Source organism: Aethina tumida, chromosome 1, assembly GCF_024364675.1.
Source record: "Aethina tumida isolate Nest 87 chromosome 1, icAetTumi1.1, whole genome shotgun sequence".
Lineage (NCBI taxonomy): Eukaryota > Metazoa > Arthropoda > Insecta > Coleoptera > Nitidulidae > Aethina > Aethina tumida.
This window is the reverse complement of record NC_065435.1, coordinates 39,399,239-39,420,312: the sequence shown is the minus strand read 5'-3', so window position 1 is coordinate 39,420,312 and position 21,074 is coordinate 39,399,239. Positions and strand designations below refer to the sequence as shown.

The window sequence follows — 21,074 nt, the reverse complement described above, 5'->3', positions numbered from 1 at the left end:
TCTAAAACGTATACATGATAAAACAGGATTTATTCACAGCTTTGTAGTAAATAATTTGAATTATCCAAATTCCTTGGGAAATTAATAAAACAAAACATCGAAATATAAAAATACATATATAGGTGTCGATAAACACATTAATTAATGTTATACCAAACAAAGATTAAATTAAATTAATAATAGTTCAAATATTTTAATTCAATAAAATAAAAATTAGAAGTAATTTAAAAAATATTTATTGCTTTTATTAGTTATACATCAATTTATGTAGGTATTTAAATTTTCAAATATTTCCATTGTACGGTCTTTTTTTTACGTGATAAAACAGGATTTCTACACACCTTTGAAGTAGATAATTTGAATTATCCAATTTTAGATCACATTAATTAATGTGTTATTAAACAAAGATTAATTTTAATTAACAATAGTACAAAAATTTTAATTTATTAAATTAAAAACTAGAAGTAATTTTAAAAAACTATTTATTCTAATAGAAATTAGTTAATTTATGAAAGTTTTTAAATTGTACAGTATTTTTTTAAATACTTTGATAGAAGTATTTTAATTTAATATACCTGCAGCGACATCTAAGTGTAAATTTCTAAAACGTTTAAATGATAAAACAGGATTTCTACACACCTGTGAAGTAGATAATTTGAATTATCCAAATTTTATACATTTAATAATGAAGAACATAAATCATTATACCGTTAAGTTACTTATTAACAAGTATTAATATAATTTAAAATATTAAAATTATTGAATATAAGAAAGAAAAATAGTTTTTTATTAAAAAAATAATTTTATTTTTATTGAATACTACAACGAGCACAAATACGCTTATATTATATAATTATTAACTTGTAGAGCAACAATAAAATGATATAATATAAATAAATAATAAATATATTTTGATAATAATAATACTTATGGGAAATTAAGCTGATTCGTGGCAATAAAACTGATATCAATTTTTTTATCAATTAAGCAATTTTATTTATATTTTGTGATACAATTATTTTATATAATTATTAACTTGCAGGGCAACAATAAAGTACGTTATTGTGATACTAAACATCGAACATAAAGTACTCCTGTTTATAGTAAAAAATCCAGCTGCTGTGAATTCTGGAAGTTCATTTTTAACGTAGTTTGCCAACAGCAACAGTTCATTTTGTAAGTCAGTCTCCAAGTGGTTCTCTTCCAACATCTTGTAGCACGCCGAAGATATTTCATTTACGTTGGTTACAACCTTGTGACAGGAAAGTGATACCAGTGCCAAACTTATCTGAAACATCAACAGTTTCGGTTACAGATCCAACATTACGTTAGCCTTACCAAACATATTAGAACGGTCATTAAAATGCCGGCCAGAATTATTTTTGTGTACTTGCCATCCAAAAAATACTCGGCCGAGTAACAAAAACAAGTTAGTATTTGAAGTCCCGAAAACAGGAACAGGAAAAACATGTCCCATCCAAATATCGCATTAATATCTCCCATGACTGTGTTTAATTTTCCGAATGTCGTCCTTGCCCTTCTTATTTCCATTAATCCAGCCGGAATTAGGATTGTCTTGGTCACTTCCTTGTAACTATTGATTATATTATTCAAAAAGTTGAGAAGGAGTAAGGTCGTTAACAATACACGGTAGTATAATAGTACGAAGAAGCCATACGGTCCGTAAAATTTTAAACTAAATGTCGTTACGGTTCCAACAAATTCTAAGCCAAAGGTAAGAAAAAAAATAGCATGACCCAAGATGAACAAGTGACATTTCTTTGAATACCCACTACAAACCTGATAATTGTACAACCTGGACCACTCAGCCTCAAACATAAATGTGTTTTTTAAACTATTTTGTAAACACAACATAGTCATGATTAAATCACAGGAGAATTCAGTTAAAAACACAAAGTTAACTGTGTGACCAGCCTGAATTTTTCGGACTTGGCTGTAACAATAACCACACAAGATCAGAATGCACAACGCAGAAACGAATAATTTCCTTTTAAACGAATTAATCACAATACTTTTGTCAGAATTATAATGCGGAATCACCCCGAAGAAACTGGCATAATTAAACCAGCCAGATAGCGAATACGGTTTGTTCATGCTGTCGACAAATAAGTTTATGGAAACTGCGAAAAACTCGTTACATTTTTAATTCACTTAATGAGCTGATCAATACGGAAAAAAAGCATTCGTAATTATATATCATGACGCATGTTAAGTGAGTAGTTAATTTATTTATTAAAAGCAACTAACACATTATAAAATTGATTCAACAAGTTTTCTTGGGTCATATTGAATTATTATGGATTGACAAATTGACCATAAATAAATCAAATCAATATTGATTGAAAAAGTACATTTAATTTAAATAGTTAGTAAGATGTAGGGCCACAATAAAGTATGTTGTTTTCTTGGGTCATATTGAATAGTTATGGATTGATAAATCGACCATAAATAAATCTAATCAATATCGAATGCAAAAGTACATTTAATTTATATAATTAGTAAGTTGTAGGGCCACAATAAAGTACGTTATGGTGACACTGAATAATGAACACAAAGTGCTTCTATTTACGTTAAAAAATCCAGCAGCAGTGAACTCGGAAGGTTCGTCTTTGATGTGGTGCGCCAAAAAGAACAATTCGTTCCTCAACTCTGTGCTCACGACGTCGTTTTCCAGTATCTTGTAGCACGTAGACGATATCTTTTGTACGTTGGTCACAATCTTGTGACAGGTGAATGAAACAACCACCGAACCGAACTGAAACATAAAAACATTGCAAAAGTAATTTGTTGGCAATTTCAATATGATCATTACCACACACACTAAAGCACCTATTACTGAGCTGGCAAAGATTAACTTTGAATATTTCTGCTCCGCGAAATACTCAGCCGAGTAACAAAGACAAGTCAGCAGCTGAAGGCCTGCAAATATGAATTGCAAAAGCACATCCCAACCAAAAACATCGTTAACATCTCTCATTATAGTGTTTAATTTTCCTAAAGAACGTTTGGCCTTGTTTATTTCCATAAATCCAATCATTCGGGTTTTGATTAGTTTGTTTAGTTCTTTGTAACCATTGTTAATGTTTATCAGGAAGTTGACGAGGACTATTAGCGGTAACAATGCGTAGTAGTACAAAATGATCGAAAAACAATAGGGCCAATAAAATGAAAAACCAAACAACGTTACGTAGGAAGACATTTCAAAACAAAAGGTAAAAATGAAAATTACATGGCCCCAGATAAAGGTGTTGCAACAAACTTTAAAATTTCTTTGCCTCCCAACCTGAAAATGATACAACCTCAACCACTCGTCGTTGTACATGAATGTATTTTTTAAAACGGCCTGTACACACAATATAAAAACTACGAGGTCAACGAAAAATTCAGTAATATATATAAATTTAAGGATAAAAAAGGACTGGAATTTGTTCACTTGGATGTAACCATAAATAACCAAGATCACAAGACTGTAAATGATAGCAGACAGTTTCCGTTTGAACGAACACGTTTTAATATTCCTTCCAGGATCGTAGTATGGGATCACTCCAAAACAACTGGCGTATTTGAACCAACAAGGTGGTGAATACTGTTTATTCATTGTGCTGAAACCTAAACTAACTCAATTCTATATTGAAAATACATTGTAATTAACTAACGTGTCGCATGTTATTCGGGAACGCAGTTAATTTATTTATTAACGAGTTACATTTAATTGCTGAAATCGATAGATTTTGAGGACAATGGGGTAAACAAATTATTTTAATATCATATATTAATAAAAACTCATTCACACATAGAAGAACATGGTTTATTGATCCCTAATCATGAATTATAAAGTACAATTGTTTAATTGTAGAACAACAATGAAATATGTGATGGTTGTACTAAATAATGAACAGAGGGTGTTTTTATTAATTGTGAAAAATCCAGCTGCTGTGAATTCGGGCTGTTCGTTTGTGGTGTAGTTGGCCAATATTAAAAGTTCATTCCTTATGTCCGTGTTCATGTTGTCGTTTTCCAAAATTTGATAACAAGTTGATGGGATTTTTTTTGCTCTCGTTAACACTTTGTGACAAGAAAACGAGATGATCATTGAGTTTGGCTTAAACAAAAATTTCTATTAGATTAGATAAACCAATTTTTGAATTTGTGAAGTGGATAATTTGAATTATTTGAAGATCATTTTATTAAACAGTATCTCTCCACATATATAGCATAAATAATGCATGTTCAAGGGTGAATAATAACTGGTACACATATTTCTTTAAAAACGTTTGAATTGAAACAATATACGATAAAAATTAGACAAGGGGCAGGAAAAATTTCAGTGGAGGTTTCTTTTGAAGTCGGATTTCCGTATTCGACAACATTAATATATAAAATATTTTCAATAAACGTTTTCTCTTGAATGTGAATATTTCAAAATTGTATTCTGGATATACTCCCGTATATTGCTTAGCTGTGCAATAGGGTTGTTAAAAAATATAAAATAAATGAAGAATAAATAGAAAATTTATAAAATAAAACTGAAATTACAAAATTTTTGTTTTATTTAATAATATTCTTATAAAAGTTGATGAATAAAAATAAAATTTTAATTAATTTAAGTTAAATTTTCCGTATTCAATCAATATTCATTAAAAAAATGAAAATAACTTAAAAATTGGTTAATTTGAATATATATAAAATTAATACATAAACTAAAATATAATGAAAAATAAAATTATAAAATTTTTGTTTTATAAATATTAATTTAATAATTTTCTTATAAAAGTTGATGAATTAAAATAAAATTGTAATTAATATTATATAATATTGACAAAATTTTTATTGTATTTATAAAAAAATGAAAACTAACATAAAAATTGATTAATTTAAATAAATAAAAAATTAGAACATAAACTAAAATATGAGGAAAAGAAAAAAGTTGATAAATAAAATTTTAAGTAATTTAAGTTTTGGTTGTTTCGAGATACTATTCTTTTTATTTCAAATGGAAATCATATTCGAATGTGGTTTTAAAATACCGGAAAAAATCAAGCTTTCCAAAAATATATAATTTGTGATATATTTAATCATCATGGTTTGTGATAAATTTGGAACATTTAAGTCAGCTTATCTCCATACAATTTTAAACATTCGTATCAGATAAAATATACGATTTTAATCAAATATTGTTGAATTTAATATATAAACACAGTTTCAAGTCCTGCACCATGTGAACGACGAATTTAACTATTTTTGGATAAAAAATGCATACAATTTCATTCTTAACACAATTTCAATCAAAAAGGAGCATTTAGTATGTCACTAATTCATTAATATTCATTAACTAATGAAATTCGTTTACGAATAATTTTTCTTCACGTGGAAGGTTTGTCATATAGGCAAATTAAACAAAGATGGTACAATCATCATGACGAGGACCATTCAACAACAATGAAACTGATTCCACAGAAACTAGACCTCTAAGCAGACGTCTAAAGGTATTGAAAAATTGCCAGAGAAGACAGGTATAGTCTAAATGGTTATGAGACAAATGGTGGGTAACTGGAGTCATTATCAGGTTATATGCCACCAACTGATTTCGAATACAACTATCAAAAACGAATTGTTGATAGTCGATTAAGATCTTAAGAACCTTTAAGACTCTTAAATGGATACAGAACATCAAAGTTGAAATGGGTCCATGTTCAACAAAATATAGCTTTTGCTTCAATAGTATAGATGAGTGAGCCTGGAGAGAAGGAGGTGCACAGCGACGACACACTTTTGTCAGTGAAGTGGCCATATACGGGGGGACCGTCATATTTTGGAATGGATGGATGTATGAAAAAGAAACTAATTTGGTATATATTCCTGTCTTAATAACGTTGAACTGAACCTGAACGTTCTTAGAAAAGCTAAAATTGACAGAATGGAGTGGCCTCCATTTTCCCCGGATATGGGCCCAACTGAGCCTGTACGTTCCCATATGAGTATTTCAAACCCACTACAGGCTTCCGTTGAAGAATGGAATAAGAATGTATTGCTAATATAATAAGAGGCATTAAAAAAGGGGTGGAAATACGAGGTAATAAATTAAATTATTAACTTATATTGTTATCATTTTGATAATAAAGTTTGTTGATGCTGAAGATATTTTATTACTATTTCTTTTTAACTTAATTATTGTCTTTTTGGTAAATATTATATTCCAGTCTTAAAAATATGAAGGTATAGTATAATAAATTTTTATTAATTTTAAATCAAATTTTTAAACTAAGAGTATTTTGAAGCATTAAAAATATTCTTAATTTAAATTTACCAATAAAAAACAATTCACGCGTCAAAAATGTTAATTTATTTGCAATTATTTAACTGTAGAGCAACAATAAAATATGTGATGGTGGTACTGAACAACGAGCAGAGGGTGTTTCTGTTAATTGTAAAAAATCCGGCTGCTGTAAACTCGGGCTGTTCGTTTTTCGTGTAGTTGGCCAAAATTAATAGTTCATTTTTTATATCCACATTCATATTGTCGTTTTCCAAAATTTTGTAACAAGTGGAAGAAATTTTTTTCGCATTCACCACGACCATATGACAAGAGAACGAGATGATCACCGAGTTGGCCTTAAACAAAAATTACCATTAGATATTTATCAAATCAGTTTCAAGTTTAAAAGTTCGTCCCGTCACTCACCAAAAACACTAAATTCGTAAAGAAAGTGGTAAAGAAAGCATAATAATTAGGTGACTTAATTCGGACGTAGTCGAAGGCACAATAATAAAGACAAGTAACCATTTGAAGTCCGGTGAACATGATCAACAAAAATAAGTCCCATTCGAATAATTTGTTAATGTCAATAACGAAGGTGTTTAACTTTCCGTAAAAGTTTTTAATTGTTTTTACTTCCTTAGAACAAATTAATGGTTTTTCTAACGTATTATTTATTAACTTGTAACCATTATTAATTAGGCACATAAAATTAAATAATCCTATTGTTACCAAAAAGGCACAGTAATAATGGATGATGCTATAAAAATATGGTAAATAAATCATTAAACCGTACAACGTAAGGAAACAAAAACATTCGAAACTAAAATTTAATATAAATAATACATGTCCAACCGCGAATAATAAATGACACACTCTGGTCCAATATTTTTCCTGTAAGACGTGAAAATTGAATATCTCAAACAACCTCATCCACTCCATTTCGTTAGAAAACACATTTTTTAACAATATTCGAACGAAAAAAAATAGTATTAAAACATCAGCGCAAGTTTCAGTGAAAACTGGGATGGTGAGGGCTTCTTTGTTCTCCGACTTTTTCAGTTGGGCCACCACCAAACAAGGGATCATTAATACACAAATTATTGTCACCACCCACTTTCTTGTACGTGAACACTTTATAATGCGTTTTTCAAAATCGTATTGTGGGTACACCCCCGCATATTTGCAATACCTAAACCAATAGGGCAGGTGTTCATTCATATTCATCATCATCTCAACAATTTTGTTCAATTAAATGAAGTGGCTAACTAAATGTAATAATGTAACAATGAATAAGCAATAAACGTTACTCTAATTGATTACAAATATCCATAATAAGTGTGTAATTTATTTGAATTGAAATTTAATTTTATTGCTAGAATTAGATATAATTTATTGTGGGTAAATTAACAATCGTCACCTAGTTTATCGTACTCACCATAGATAAGAGGCCAATAATAATAATAGTAGTGTAAATCATCCACTCGTGCAGCTCCTCATTCACGGCCGACATAGTTGCAAAAGTAAAACACGCAATGAAAGTGGCCAGTGCAAACGCATTGAACAACAGAAAACTCAGGCCGAACACCTTATTGATGTCCTGTGTGTTTTTCAATAATTTACCGAAGTCTGCCTTAATTTTATAAACGCCTTGTGTGGTTGAACAGTACCTCAGCCTCCTCTCTAGTTCTGCAAAGCTGAATCCTGTTGTTAGTAAAACGTTAAACAGGAACAGAGTGACCAAATATCCGTAGTGGTTTACGAATTGTTCCACGATATAGGGTGCACAAAAGTAGAAACCAAACGTGTTGGTGTACGAGATCATTTCAAAGATAAAGAGCACAATGTAAACGAAATACCCGACACAAAATGACAGGGTGGAAATATTTTTCAATTTATTTCCCAAATCCTCGGACAGTTCCAAACCATTACGATTAAAAAATATATAGATTAGCCGGTTCCATTCCTCTTTGAAACAGAAATTGCTAAGTATTAGATACAAAACGGCCACCCCCAACATGATTACATCTGCAATTACTTCTATGCTTAAAAATATCACGTACTGTCCAGCCATTGTGCATTTAACTACGTCACCATAGATGCTAAAACCGACCAGTACCATTATTTCGAAAATAACGAATATTTTATTGAATGTAGACTCAACAAATGTTTGTTTAAAGAAATCATACTTCGGAACAATTTTAAAAAACGTCAAGTAATTGTAAATGCATGTTTTAAGCGACATTTTCTATTTTACACTGACAATAAAACAAGTATTATTTAATCTGATAATGGCCTAATGAATAATTGACTCAGTGACTGCTAAACAAATACACAGAGACGACTTTTATTTCATTTTTTATCGCATTCCCCCATGAGCGTTACAAAATTAATAATGTTAATTAATGGGGATATTAATAAACAGGTGACGTGACCATATAACCATATAATAAGATAAAATCATGTTCACGTTTCGGTACTTACCAAGAACATAACACTGTTGAAAACGCTACAAATTAGTATTCTGATGTTCGACACCAAGTTGATGGCGTACATGACTCCGTTCAGTAATTGTAATACAGCGAGGGTCATCATGATCAAAAGGTGCACCCCGAATAAATCATTGAACACTTTCGTGCCGTACAAAAACGCTTTGTATGACCTTTTACTTTCAGCCAATCGATACACTTGCATGTTTTCAGAAAAAGACACCAATTCTTCACGAGCTTTGCAGAAGCCTCTGTTCAACAAATTGAGCAATACATTCATGGTCACGTTCAACAAAAGTGCGAAGTACTGCGCCAACAAGTTTGGTAAAAAATGTACAAACAAGTAGAATCCCACGTATTCTATCCATACGAAGTATTCGAATACGATGATAACGAACTCCAGGATGAACACCAGAAAGACTCCACCGAAATTGCTCACGGTTAGTTCCGGTGGAACGGAGCAAATTTTCCAGATTACGGTAAACTTTCGATGTTTTTTGAACCTGATGTAGCACATAGTTATCAGCATGTAGATCATCACGCACTTCGATGCAATGAACACAAATTGATGCTCAGTTGCATGAGTTAAAGCCAGAGTAAACTTAAAATCCGTGGCCATGATGAAATAAAATAGTACGGAGATGTAGGATAAAATTCCAATAACCATGTGGACATGCTTGGTATTGCTGGTCGTTTGCAATGTGAAATCGTATACAGGTGTTACCAAAAACAGCCCGCTGAGATAGTAGGTCCAAATGAAACAGTTACACATTTTCTCTTTTAACAATAGTTGTTACACGCTGTAAATAATTATGATAGATGTAGACAACGGGCTGAAAATTTTCAACAGGAAACATTTCTGCTTGTTATTGGCCATAAAAAAAACAATAAATGTTGGTTTTATCTTTGTGTGTTTGTATTATTGTTCCCATGTATTGTTTGTATTTTAAGGGTTTTAAATTAGTTAGTTGGTAATAAAATTGGCTAAAATGAATAATAATATTTTAATGGTTTTTAAACTTAATGTGTAAGTTGATATAAATGAATACACGCACATGGTCAACTAAAATTCCGAATTAATTCCCATTTTACCAGACAATTTAATGATTTCCGTTCTGATATCATTTTTAGTTTAGTTTTTTTGCATTGTTTTATTAATTATTTACATTAGTCTGAACTAAAATTACCCAAAATGAAAATAAAACTATATTGTGAATATTTTCCCGAAATAATATAGAATACCTGATGTTCGTTCAATTTGTTTAATTACGTTGTTTAACTTAAATTTTGTCTCATCACGCATAATACAGCGATTAATTATGTATAACATAATAGCAATGTGATAAATTATAGCTTGACAATGTTTCCATTATTTAGTAGACTTTTTCATTTCATTTTATATCTAGTTAATTGTTGTTAGCTTTAAAAGTACACGATAAATTAATTCTTATCGTATTGTATAAAAAAGTATTTCATAACATAGTTTAAATGGAACAGGACAGTTTGTTTTATTGCGTGTCAGTTAAAAAAATTAACTATCTTTTAATAAACAGTTGTAAATGTAATTTTAAAAAAATCATGGCATTCTTATGATCGTTTATTGTTTTTATCTAAAATGTGTGAGTAAAATGAGCCTGTCAAAACATCAAAGGTTTATTTTTTTTTAATTGTAAACCAATGGATTTAAAATGATAAGACACATATATTAGGAACTCGAAAAAGTAATTTAGGTTACTAAACGTTTAACATTAAAATAACATAACACTCTTTAAAAATAATTTTTATTCAACACTGTAATTAACAAATTTCTACAAGTAAATTCATGCCACGAGAAAAAAATTTCTCTTCAGAATTCAGAATTGAACTGAACCGAAAATAACAATAACAAAAATAAATAACAGGAGCAATATCTGGATTACAGTATTGGTAGAATGTAGAGTAACTTTAAATATATATAAATTGCTACCTGTATATGCAAATCTAATATAATTTATAACAATTATCAACATTCTGTATACAAACATATCCGAATAAAAGTCACGGATTGTATCGTTCTTTCAATCTGATGAGAGAAAAATCAATATAGATTGACTGTAACGGATGTTTACAACAATTTTCAAGATTTGGTGATGTGGAAGGAAAAAATAAAACTGGAAGACCAAGGAAAACCAACAGGTTTCAGGATAAACAAATTTTATCCTATTCCAAAAAGATCCTTTTCTGAGTTCCAGCAAAATAAAAGGTGTACTTGAGACACAACTTGGAATTAATGTTTCTTCAAGAACTGTAAGAGATAGATTACTACAAGGGGATCTTCATGGGAGAAGGCCAGAATAAAAAAACACCACTATCAGAGAAGATCAGGAAAGGGTCCTCTCTTTTGAATAGAGGGTATCATGAATTGTTTTATGTATAAAAAAATATTGAAGAACAATATGGTATCGTATTCAGATATAAATATACCACTAAAACTTTATTTTCAACAAGATAATGACCCGAATCACACTTCAAAATATTTGAAGCTGTGACTTTTAAGGGAAAAAATTAATGTTATGAACTGGCCATCTCAATTTCCCGATCTAAACTTCATTGAAAACTTATGGGAGATAGAAAACAACATTATTATTTAACTACGTAATTGTTAAATTTATAAAGAGAAGTTAATTTTCAATATACAATTTTTTAACATAATAACCAGGACAAAAATTATTTGACTTTTAAAAAGTTGCTGTACTTTCTGCCAATACTTCACATGTGGTTTTCCGTTGTCAGGAAGAAATAACTGCTGAGTTAAAAAGCTCATCTTTGAGTAAGTAGATAGTTCCACTAGTCAATAGTCAACTAGTTCCTCTCGTAGCCCATTGCACTGTCATGTAAAAACTGATTTTTTAGCACTAGCACTTCTTCAACCCATTGTCCAGATCGCCGATAATAGTCGAAATCAATCACTTGCATTGTGTGCAAGGAGAGTTGGTAATTGTGAAACGCCTAATTTTGTTATCTTATTATTTATGTGGAAACCGTTTATCTAAAATTGTGACGGAATTCAGGCATGATGCCTTTTCCAAGTAGTTGATTAATCATAGTTTAATGATATTTATTTCCAACCTAACCTAATCTCACTATTGTCTCTTTTCTGTTAGATTGAATTCACAAAAAAAATTTGCACGAGCATATATAGCACTTAAAAACCACTTACATACCATTTCTAACTAATTAAAATAAGGAAAAAATAAATACAGTTTAGTACATTCAATCTTTAGTGGATAATACCGCAACAAATAGTGACAAAACCTTCATAAGAACGAAATAAGCCTTCTTTGAGGTATTTTACGGTGCATATGTTACATATTAATTTAAGAATGAACCGAATAAAATACGTTCAAACTCCACAAAATTTTACAATAAATGGTAAAAGTAAAATAAATTTAAAAATAAAACATATTGAAAATATTTTTATTAACTGTAAAATTCAAATTATCCACTTCAAAAGACGCACAGTGTAATATGAAAATCCATTCGAATATATCATGAACCGGAGACGTAGTGTACTTATTCCAGTATCTAATAAAATCAGACAGAAAAATGGTTAAACTTACCAATGATGAAAGCCCATATAAAATATCGCTCAACTTTACCTCCCACTTTACGGATTTACCAGCGAAAACGAGACCATTCAATACTTGCAAGACCGAAAAGGTAAAAATACTTGCCAGAAGGATTCCAAACAAACGGTTGAAAACGTCGGTTTGTTTCAAGCAATATCTGTAAAACTTCCTGCAATTCCGCAACTGCGACAAATAGTTGTTCATGGTTGAAACGTGTAATTGGTTGAGGACATGAAGAAATCCATCGCTGATCGTGTTCGTCATCACCGCAATCATCATGCTGATTAAGAACCCATAAAATTGTATGATCAGATTCGGTAGAAAATAGAAATAAATTTCTAGTCCGATGGAGGCAATCCACGCATACATAATGAACGTCAAGGAAATCAAATATTGTAAACCTATGATTATAATAGTCCAAGATAGGTTCGTCTCTTTCGATTGCAAGTTCCTTCTTAATATTATGGCAAGACTTCGATGACTTCTCAGCCGTATCATGCACATTGTAAACACCAAATAAGTTATCAAACAATCGGACGCTATTTCCAAACACGCATTAATAGATGAGTAGTCTAATTCCTTGTGGATAAATAATATTTTCAAAATCATCGCAACCATTGAGGACGTTATTAAAGCTGCAAACACCAAAACTACACCAATATAATCGAATGTTGTTAATGGTGGCATAAAGTTTGATTGGAAATTATATCTGGGCGCAACCATGAAGCAACTGGTAATACGGTAAATTGTTCTGCATTTGTCCATTACTTTTTTATTGTTTTAACTTTTACACAAATAGTGCCTATTTAATACTGATGTCAAAACATGATTGTGTAGTGAAACGTTATAAACTGACACGTGTATATATTAGTATTTTAATATATAGATGTGTATCGAGTTAAGGGCTGACGCACACCTAAGCTGGAAACATTTTAATAAGCCAAACTTTGATTTTCGTTTGTGATTTTTAACCAGATATCCTTATTACTGTTCTTACCAACCCTAATTATGCACATTAATTAACGGCTTACTACACACAACTTATAGAGGTTGTTGGTTTTAGTTGACTGTCCATGATTTAATTATTAAATGCTACAAATGCAGCCACAATATCAAAAGAATTTACAAAATAATAATAATAAAAAAATTGTTCTTCTCTCACTAGTGTATGTTTACCTTTAATAGCTTTTAACTTATTGGATGTAAATGTAGATATTTACTAAAAAGCTTATTACTGATTGTGTTTTATTGAAAAGACTCAATAATTAAAATGTGCATACAAAACACATTCGTACACCGAACCGAGTATACATATGAAAAATTGTTAGGAAATAAATAAAAATGAATGAAATTATTCATATTAAATGATTAACATTAATACAAGAGGTTAGTTATACTTTACTATACTGTATGTCGTTTGAATTACTTAAAATATCAGAATATCATTCTGTTGCAATAAATTTATGTTCAAAATAAATTATGTAATCTCCTGCATATATTAAACAAAATTGCATCAACAATTGAATTTTTAAATTACTAATAAAACTATAATAATATCATCAAATTCCTTAAGTAATAAAGAAAATTAATTGAAATAATATTATTAACTATACTAAGAGCTTTCACTCTCTTTAGTACACATAAAAAGCCAGTGGTCCTTGTCGCCATTCTGCTTTAGGAGCATTAGCAAGCTTCTCCTAAATTTGGGGTGGTTTTGAGTGTAAATTTTTTTTTGAAAACGGTCCCATACTGCATCCGAGTAATACCATGATCAGACATTGTCGTCAACAAAATCAAAATCTGGTATAAATTCTTAATTGGTTGGATAACTAAGTCGTGATATCGTTGTGCATTCAGTGTTTCTCAGTTTATGAGAATTCCGAACGTGTCTCTAAAGAAATTTCACCTCATACTTTTACAGGACCACCTTCACTACGTGGATCTCACTACTCCATGTCCAAAAACGTCTATCCGAAATATATGTGTACCTAGATTCATTTATCATAGTATATTGTAAAATTCCCCTTATTATGAATAACTTTCAAACACCTTTTTTAAATGGAAAGCAACAGATCTCCCATAAGTTTTTGATTTTTTCCTAAAAAGCTACTGGATGAAATATTTTGAAGCGTGCTTCGGGTCATTATTTTGTCGAAAATAAAGATTTAGTTGCATATTTTTATCTGAATACGATACCATATTGTTCCTCAATATTTCTTTAAACATAAAACGATCCATGATATCCTCTATTCAAAGGAGAGGGCCCATTCCAAATCCCGAAAAGCAGCTCATACCATTACCGACCTGTCGCCGTGTTTAACAGTGGTTATGGTAAACTTTGAGTTAAAACTTTTGAAGAATAGGTCGCCTTACATATAAAATCCCATAACTACTAACCAGATTAAACTTGATTTCATCACTTCAGATCGCTTGTTTCCAATCATTTAAAACCCAATGTAAAAGGGACCTGGTAAACTCAACCCTGGCTATTCTTCTCCGATAGTAGTGGTTTTTTAGCAGGCCTTCTCACCTGAAGACCCCCTTGTACTAATCTATCTCTTACATTAATTCCAAGTTGTGTCTCAAATAGACCTTTATTTTCCTGGAACTCAAAGAAGGATCTTTTTTGGAGTAGGATAAAATTTGTTTATCCTGAAACTTATTGGTTTTTCTTAGTCGTCCAGTTTTATTTTCACAAATCTTGAAAATTGTTGCTATCTATAATCATGAATTTAATTCGGAAAATAATCTCTTTCCACGAGGCATTATATATAGTCAGTTTATTTTGGTATATACCGTAAAACTAAAAATTATTGTGGATTTTGTAGAGGTTAGTGACATTTAGTAAAAAGTTGCTCTACTTTTTGTCAGCCGAATATTTAGTTTTTTTATTTGTAGGTAACAGAATCATTTTTAATATAAGAAATATTCACCGATATGTTTGTATATTGTCTGTTCATAATTTGTATAAATTATATTAGATTTGCACATACAGAGTGGTAACAATTTATATATTAAAAATATTTTGAAATCTATTTATTATAGAAAATTCAAATAATCCACCTAAAAAATGAGCAGCTTAATATAAATGTGAAAATAAATAAGAGAAATGATGGTTGTCTAACCGATAAATCTGTATACTTGCATAATAAACATGCTATTCAATATATTGATTTTAATTGAAACTAATTAATAATGGTTATTAACATAACAAGTTAGGCTTAGTGCAAAATGTATTCACACAATTACAATAGTATTATCTAAAAATACAGATACAAACTAACATTATCGTGAGAGATTCATCATTCATCTGTCGATCTGTCAATCGATCCTTCGATAAGATTAATTAATCATCTTACAACAATAGTAATTAATCATATTAGTTAGGTGTTTAACTCAAATTTCCTAGAAAAACACCATTTTAGATCTTTACTTTCCATTTATTTTAAAAATGTATTTGGTATTAAACAATCAAGATTAGAAATTTTTTTACAAGGCCAAAAGTAAATGTTTGGAATTAATATGAAATTGCATACCGTCTTATTTAGGGGATATCTGACTACCAAATGTACATGTATATTTACAATAAGTTTAACTATTACGTTGACAGAAAGATAATATGCTAACTAATCGACGTGTCTAGCATATTTGTAATATATCTAAATAAATAAGCACAATATAACTGTAAAAATACAGTTTGTTCAAATGCACAAATGTTTTTAGGTGATTCAGATTTATTTTTGACTAAAAAATAAATATGACAAATCAAAAGTATATTTTGTTAGACTATTGTTGACTTTTCAAATTATTATGTAAAACAACAAGTTTATTAAAATATTTTAATAAAAATGCTAATTTTTACAAAAGAAATTTAAAATAAACAAGTATTATAACGCCATGTATCACAATAAACGTTCACCCAAAAAGTTAAAAATAAATTTAATACGTCTCAAGGTAATTTTACTTTCAAATGTTGAAATATTTTGGAGGATATCATGCCAAACTTGTTTTCTCACATGGGTGACAATCGTATCTCGTTGCAAAAAACAATTTTTAATAAAATGATTTGAATAAAATACAACAGTTGTTATAAAAATTATTTATTATTAAAAAATAAAGAATAAAAATATTTATATCAATTTTTACAATATTTACCTACATATTTGTTTACATACGTGTACATTTAAGTGTTTGAATAAATAAACAAAACACAGATGTTATTGCAGCTCCGTTTCATCGTCAGTCAACAAAAAAAAAAAAAATTAATAATAATAATAAAAATATCACATGTAAGAAGGCATATTTTTACAGAATCTTACCCTTAGAAAGACGAAAACAATGAAATTGAAATTCCGGTCAGTTGTTTTCACTTTCGTTTATAAAGTCAAGGACCATCTTAGCCACTTTCACTTCCAGCATACGAGAACGTTTCCAACTAGACCGCGATATATTGCATGTCATACTTTAAACAAAATTATTTAAACGCAACATAATAAATGGAGAACTGAGTTCGATATCTTCTTTATTCTCGAAAGGCACACCGCTGACGTGCTCCAAATTTTCCCCGGCGTACGACAACAGGGGCGGTATCTCGACGTATCCACCATCCAGTTTTCCTCCCGCTTGTTCGATGTACAGCCTGTGCAAAGCAAGCAAATCCTTTCTGGCGGTCGAAGGGCAGTCTTTGCCCGCTTCGTCGGCGTTTTTCAGGGCGCTGAACTCGGTGTTCCGTGGCACCTCGAATATGACGAAGTTCTTCGTGAATTGGAACACGTCGAAAATGAACTTTTCAATCTTGATGCCGTTGGGCTCGCACGGTTTGATCCTTTCCCCGGTCTTGGTGGTGTAGGGGATCTTTTTCTTTGCCACGTGCACTTTCAGTTCGTTCAGGTAGTTGTCGGCGATCTTCTTGAGGAAGCCGATGGTGTAGAAGTGGTTGCAAATGTTTCCCGCGTTGAATTTCAATTCGCCCTTTTCGTTTTTCGAACAGGCCGTCTCGTTGGTGATTTCACTGTACTCGACCACTTGATATTTTCCATCCACTTGACATACGACACCGACGGCCTCGGTTGGACAGGCCTTTTTCACAACTTTGGCGCCGCACTCGGCGTTTTTCGTGATGCAGTAACCGATGAAAACGGGATCGGCAACCTTCACCAAGATGTTGTCGACGCTGTGTGCGTGGATGTACTTGATTCCGCGTTTCTCCATGTCGGCCAGGATGTTGTAGTTTTTCAGAGCCTTGTAAATTCCACCGTTGCCGTCTGGAGCGAAGGCGACGCGGTCCTTCTCGTCCAGCAGGATTTTCCCGTCGAAATCGTAGCAGGGAAGCAAGCCTTGTTGGAAGAGGATTACGTCCTTTTCGTTCAATCCGAAATAGTCGTTCGCCGTTAAGAATTTCTGGGTCGTTTTGTTGGTGGGACCGCTTGTCATGACGTACCAAGGAACGGTGCCGGATTTTCCGGTTACTTCCTTAGCCAAAGTGGTCACACGCCTGATTCGTTCGGCCTGTATCTGGAACAGGGACTTCCCTGACGGCAATCCGACGGAATACATTCCCTTAGGATAAGACACTCCCAATCTGGTGCCTTGTCCTCCTGCCAGCAGAAGAACAGCCACTTCACCGTTGGCGATGGCCTCCAAGCCCTTTCTGCGATAACTCTCGCGCACTTCGGCGCTAATTCTCTCCTCGGACTCGAACTGCGATTCAGGAACTGGCTCCATCCTGTCGTCCAGCATCTTCACCGACCCCATCGACTGTTCGGCCTTCTTGAACAGGGACACGGCCTCTTCGAAATCGATGCCGTCGACATGTTCGAGGAATTTGCGCTGCTGATCCTCGTCGAGTATGTCCCAAGTGTCGAGTAGGTGTTGTTGACCGAAAGCGGCGAGCTTCTTCTTGACGGACTCGAGAGTGGCCATTCTAACGCATAGGAGAGTGGAGGTTGTATTAGAAGTCGAGCGTACTACCAACTGATACCGTTCGGTTGCTATCACTTTATTTTAACGTAAACACATGAAAATGTAATTAAAGCGGCGACCAGCAGCCTTGTCTTTCCCCCTTTGGACGGTGGGTAGCGCGCTCGCAGGTAAATAGTGAACGGTATAGCGCCGGTACGATATCGTTCCTGCATTTATTTGCAGGGGAGTGCATGCCGGCCAATGGCGTTCGAACGTTTTATCGGATCGTTATCATTAATTTAAATCGATAATACTGATCTTAAGACTGTTCATTATTTAACATATTGTTTAGGGTCAACTTTATTTAATTTTATTTTTCCTGTTTAAAATGTATTAGTTAAATGAAGTAGTCTAGTCATGTCGTTTTTTTAATTTATTGCTGCTAAGGTGATAATAAAATTAAATCTTATTGTGATCCTCATTATCAGATTGATTGATTTTTTTACATGTCAGATACAGAAATATTTATTAATTTTTGCATTTAATACTTAAGATTTAGAATAACAATGAAAAACATTTTATTGTTTAACATGATTATATTGGTAATATAATACCATTTTAAACAACAGTATGTTTTTAATATATGATTAGATTATCTATTATCTGTTATTCATAAAAATATAATTTTCATTACTTCATTCGAGAAAAATAAATCATTTTTAATTCCAAGAAACGAAAACATTGTTTCTAGTAAAATTTGATGAACTAGAAAAGACAAATATAATCATCCTTTAATTATTAATTACATTTCAATAAAAAATATTTTAAAATAATTGTATTTGTAGCAGTATAATTTTATATTAAAAACTCAATTATGTACTTCATTATTAAAGTACTAATACATCAATATTTAAAAAAACATTTTCGGTAATTTTAATAGTATATTAAGAACAATTTAAATAATAAAAAGAACCTTCAATTGTTGACATTTCATTAAAAAATAATATTTTAAATTATACTCAAAGAAAATTTAATTAAACTATTGATTTTAAAAATGCAAAATTAAAAAAAAAACACAATTTAAATAACAAAAAAAAAAACCTTTATTTGTTGACATTTCATTAAAAAAGAATATTTCAAAATATACTCAAACAAAATTATTAAACTATTTGGTATTAAAAAAATTTACAAAGTTCGCAAAACAAATCAGTGTGGTATACATGAAAATCTAACCTAACTTCATTAATTAGAAATTTATAAAGAACGAAAGAAATGGATTTAAAATTTTTATAGCAATTATAACTTGACTTAAACAACTTTTCTAATTTATTTTGAAGAAAAGTTCATATCCGGTTTCGCCGGAAGTGATATCAACTATGTTTTTGTTATTTTTAATGGAACACCCTATATTACATTTATGGATTTTTAAATTCTACATGTAATTGGAAATAAAGTTAATATTATTATTTTTTTCCAGTAATTTTGACAGATTGATGGTCTAACTAAAATGTCTGCAAAGCCACCAATTTTGATCCTGGAAAATTCATTTTTGGCAAACACGTTAACCAAGGATACATACATATATAAAATGAATATTAATAGAAATTTTGCCCAAAATGTATGGTATGTAATTGGCATACTATCACACATATACTGTGTTATTTCTACGCAGTAGAAACATTAATTATTAAAATATTTTAAAATATGCAGATTACATTTTTCTGTCAAAAGTCAAATATACGTAATACGTGCTTTATTATGACATATAATTATTATATTATTAATTAAGAAGTTCATTTTACAATAGAATACGTTGAATATGTCTATATTGACTATAATGTTTAAAAGACAATAGAACAGATTATCTTCGTATTTTTTATAATCACAAGCAGACAGCTTTTTAAAGAATTTCTCATTGTATTGTGAACCATACAAGAATTACAAACACTTCAGTGTGTTTACCAAGATATTTTCATGTATAAGTGCAATGAACCTTTGTGGTACTGCTAAAGTACGTTTTAAACTTAATAATATTCAATAGTGTAAATAATAAAACTTTTAAATTAATACGTGTAATGAATAGTTACTCCTGTTACTTCAAATCTTTAAATATCAGAGAGACAAGTGATAACAAACTGGACACTTGAAACAATTAATATATTACTTTGTTAATGTGTTACATGTGTAAATTAAAAATTATACGTGTCACATTTTCAAGTCATTTTTATCAGTTTTGCAGAAATTGCAAGTTCCTGTTTTTTAAATAAAATAACTTTCATTCTCCTGTGGCTTATTTTTAATATTACACAATGCGATTATATATTTGTAATAGTTGATCCAGTTGTCACGCACCAGAAATTTCAAAATATGTTTTTTTCTTCTATGTCTTAGGAACAAAGACAATTCAATACCTTACAGTTATTCACGTTGCTTCAAGGACAATGTAAAAACTGATAAATACCAGTTGTAGACCTTAAAAATCTTGTAGGTAACTTTCACTCTCTTTATTATTGCTTTATGGTAATGATTTCATCTGGTGAATGCTAATCTATTATTAATGTTAGCACATCTTCACTTTTGAAATACTTAAAGGTCATTTCGATCACCACATTCGTGCTGACACGCACAACTCACTCATGAAAATTACATTTATGGCATTAAAACAATGTTTTCTTTCCGATGTAACCCAATTTCAGGATTTCGGAATGTTTTGCAGCTCCTAAAATGGTTACGGGTGAAATTTCCGTTGCTTGGAGTTCGATTCGTCCGAGAAAGGTTTCGACATTGGATGCAAATGGC

General features: G+C 31.0%; 3 protein-coding genes across 4 annotated transcripts; all 3 read right to left on the bottom strand.

Moving 5' to 3' along the window:
* Positions 1 to 992: 992 nt before the first annotated feature.
* Positions 993 to 2,186, bottom strand: LOC126266445 (gustatory receptor 68a-like). 2 transcript variants are annotated; one of them, XM_049970416.1, is made up of 3 exons: positions 1,801 to 2,186; positions 1,339 to 1,587; positions 993 to 1,288 (listed from the first exon to the last, which is right to left on the bottom strand). In XM_049970416.1, exons 1-3 carry the CDS (start codon positions 2,113 to 2,115, stop codon positions 1,016 to 1,018), a joined length of 837 nt encoding a protein of 278 aa, XP_049826373.1. In that variant the 5' UTR covers positions 2,116 to 2,186; the 3' UTR covers positions 993 to 1,015. The 2 variants fall into 2 exon arrangements, with proteins under 2 accessions (XP_049826373.1, XP_049826372.1); XM_049970415.1 differs by having other exon boundaries at positions 1,339 to 2,186.
* A 4,170-nt stretch (positions 2,187 to 6,356) lies between these two features.
* LOC126266446 (uncharacterized) lies at positions 6,357 to 8,911 on the bottom strand. The gene is made up of 2 exons (XM_049970417.1): positions 8,762 to 8,911; positions 6,357 to 6,633 (listed from the first exon to the last, which is right to left on the bottom strand). The coding sequence occupies exons 1-2, from the start codon at positions 8,870 to 8,872 to the stop codon at positions 6,364 to 6,366; spliced, it is 381 nt and encodes a 126-aa protein (XP_049826374.1). The 5' UTR covers positions 8,873 to 8,911; the 3' UTR covers positions 6,357 to 6,363.
* A 7,547-nt stretch (positions 8,912 to 16,458) lies between these two features.
* Positions 16,459 to 18,477, bottom strand: LOC109607519 (UDP-N-acetylhexosamine pyrophosphorylase). Its single transcript, XM_020024000.2, has one exon. The coding sequence runs from the start codon at positions 18,294 to 18,296 to the stop codon at positions 16,839 to 16,841; it is 1,458 nt and encodes a 485-aa protein (XP_019879559.1). The 5' UTR covers positions 18,297 to 18,477; the 3' UTR covers positions 16,459 to 16,838.
* Between the last annotated feature and the right edge of the window lie 2,597 nt (positions 18,478 to 21,074).